Source organism: Myxine glutinosa, chromosome 4, assembly GCF_964187855.1.
Source record: "Myxine glutinosa chromosome 4, kmMyxGlut1.1, whole genome shotgun sequence".
NCBI lineage: Eukaryota > Metazoa > Chordata > Myxini > Myxiniformes > Myxinidae > Myxine > Myxine glutinosa.
In genome coordinates this window covers 108,765,581-108,767,888 of record NC_136264.1, presented here as the reverse complement: position 1 = coordinate 108,767,888, position 2,308 = coordinate 108,765,581, and the positions used below count along the sequence as shown (strand labels likewise).

General features: G+C 43.4%; 2 protein-coding genes across 2 annotated transcripts; both read right to left on the bottom strand.

The window, feature by feature from the left end:
• Positions 1-407: 407 nt before the first annotated feature.
• LOC144891640 (histone H4-like) lies at positions 408-720 on the bottom strand. The gene is made up of 2 exons (XM_078775290.1): positions 658-720; positions 408-623 (listed from the first exon to the last, which is right to left on the bottom strand). The coding sequence occupies exons 1-2, from the start codon at positions 718-720 to the stop codon at positions 408-410; spliced, it is 279 nt and encodes a 92-aa protein (XP_078631416.1).
• A 323-nt stretch (positions 721-1,043) lies between these two features.
• Positions 1,044-1,429, bottom strand: LOC144891792 (histone H2A type 1-like). The gene has a single exon (XM_078776265.1). The coding sequence runs from the start codon at positions 1,427-1,429 to the stop codon at positions 1,049-1,051; it is 381 nt and encodes a 126-aa protein (XP_078632391.1). The 3' UTR covers positions 1,044-1,048.
• Between the last annotated feature and the right edge of the window lie 879 nt (positions 1,430-2,308).

Genomic DNA, 2,308 nt, shown 5'->3' with positions numbered 1-2,308 from the left:
AGGAGGAGGGGTAGGAGGGGTAGGAGGAGGAGGAGGAGGAGGAGGAGGAGGAGGAGGAGGAGGAGGAGGAGTAGGAGTAGGAGTAGTAGTAGGAGTATTAGTAGTAGTAGTAGTAGTAGTCATTCCAGCAGTAGTAGTCGATAGTAATAGTAGTAGTAGTAGTAGTAGTAGTAGTAGTAGTCATTCCAGCAGTAGTAGTCGATAGTAATAGTAGTAGTAGTAGTAGTAGTAGTAGTAGTAGTAGTAGTAGTCATTCCAGTAGTAGTAGTAGTAGTAGTAGTAGTAGTAGTCATTCCAGCAGTAGTAGTAGTAGTAGTAGTAGTAGTAGTAGTAGTAGTAGTAGTAGTAGTAGTAGTAGTAGTAGTAGTAGAAGTAGTAGTAGTTGCTGATGAACACTCACAAAATGTTTAACCACCGAAACCGTAGAGCGTACGGCCCTGGCGCTTCAAAGCGTACACCACATCCATGGCAGTAACGGTCTTTCGCTTTGCGTGCTCCGTGTAGGTGACAGCATCGCGGAGCACATTTTCCAAGAACACCTTGAGAACTCCACGGGTTTCCTCGTAGATGAGACCCGAGATGCGCTTTACTCCACCACGGCGAGCAAGGCGACGAATAGCATGCTTTGTGATTCCGTAAGATGTTATCACGCAGTACCTTGCGATGACGTTTAGCACCTCCTTTGCCGAGACCTTTTCCACCTTTACCACGTCCAGACATGACGACACCGTTTGATTCCAAAACAGATTGACCCAAACGACGAGCGTTCTTGACTCTTGTGTCTATGTGGATGATGTGGATGAGAAGTAGTAGTAGTAGTAGTAGTAGTAGTAGTAGTAGTAGTAGTAGTAGTAGTAATTCCAGCAGTAGTAGTCGATAGTAATAGTAGTAGTAGTAGTAGTAGTAGTAGTAGTAGTAGTAGTAGTCATTCCAGTAGTAGTAGTCATTCCAGTAGTAGTAGTAGTAGTCATTCCAGTAGTAGTAGTAGTAGTAGTAGTTTTTTGTCTGTGTTGTGGGGATTGTTTGGCCTTGTGTATGGTGGGACCGTTTACTTTCCCTGTGTCGTCTTGGGGAGCAGCACGGTCTGGATGTCAGGCAGTACACCACCTTGCGCGATCGTCACCCCGCCCAGCAGTTTGTCCAAGTCCTCATCGTTGCGGATGGCGAGCAGAAAATGGCGTGGGGTGATCCGTGATTTCCTGTTATCTCGTGCAGCGTTACCTGCGATCTCCAGGATCTCTGCACACAAGTACTCGAGCACAGCCGCCAGGTAGACGGGAGCGCCGGCACCGATGCGCTCGGCGTAGTTGCCTTTGCGAAGATGTCTATGAACACGACTCACACTCACAGGAAACTGCAGCCCAGCTCGGGAAGAACGAGACTTGGCCTTCGAGCGAGTCTTTCCACCACCTTTACCACGTCCCGACATGATTTGTAGAGAACAACAGATATCAAAATAACCTTACTGTGACAGGTGACTCTTATTCTAGTAGTAGTAGTAGTAGTAGGTAGTCATTCTAGCAGTAGTTCTAGTAGTAGTGGTGGTTGATTGATTTATCTTATTATAATAGATCAAACGTAGGTAGTAGTAGTAGTAGTAGTAGTAGTAGTAGTAGTAGTAGTAGTAGTAGTAGTCATTCTAGCAGTAGTTGTAGTAGTAGTGGTGGTTGATTGATTTATCTTATTATAATAGATCAAACGTATATGGTTATGTTGTAATGTCGTTATGTCGCTATGTTTACATGCGACGATAACGTCTTCTTCTTCTTCTTCAAATAAAATTACCACCCTCTTAATTAACCCTCTTAATTGCGTTAAGACTGCTGAGACCCCTCAGACCTTTGACGACCCTTTGATTTCCCAAAGACCCTTCAGACCACCATGACCCCTGAAGACCCCAAACACCCCGAAGACCCAAAACACCCCGAAGACCCAAAACACCCCGAAGACCCAAAACACCCCGAAGACCCAAAACACCCCCAAAACAAATGGAAATTATCAATATATTCAAACAGCTCATCAGATGTATGCTAATGCAGAGCTGCAGTTAGCAGATTAAAAGTAAGTGTTCTTAAGGTCACAAATGACACAAAATGGATTTTATTAAATACAATAACAATGGCAATAGTATGGAGGCATATCAAGAAATATTATTGACAAAAAATTCAAATAAATACATTTTAAAGCATTAATCAGTGGTCAATAAAGGGAACGAACAGTAAAGCAGGTGGAAAATCCATTCAAATGATTGGTTTCTGAATTTGAATTACATCTCACTTCAGTGTTAAGCAAAATGAATTTGCTGGGT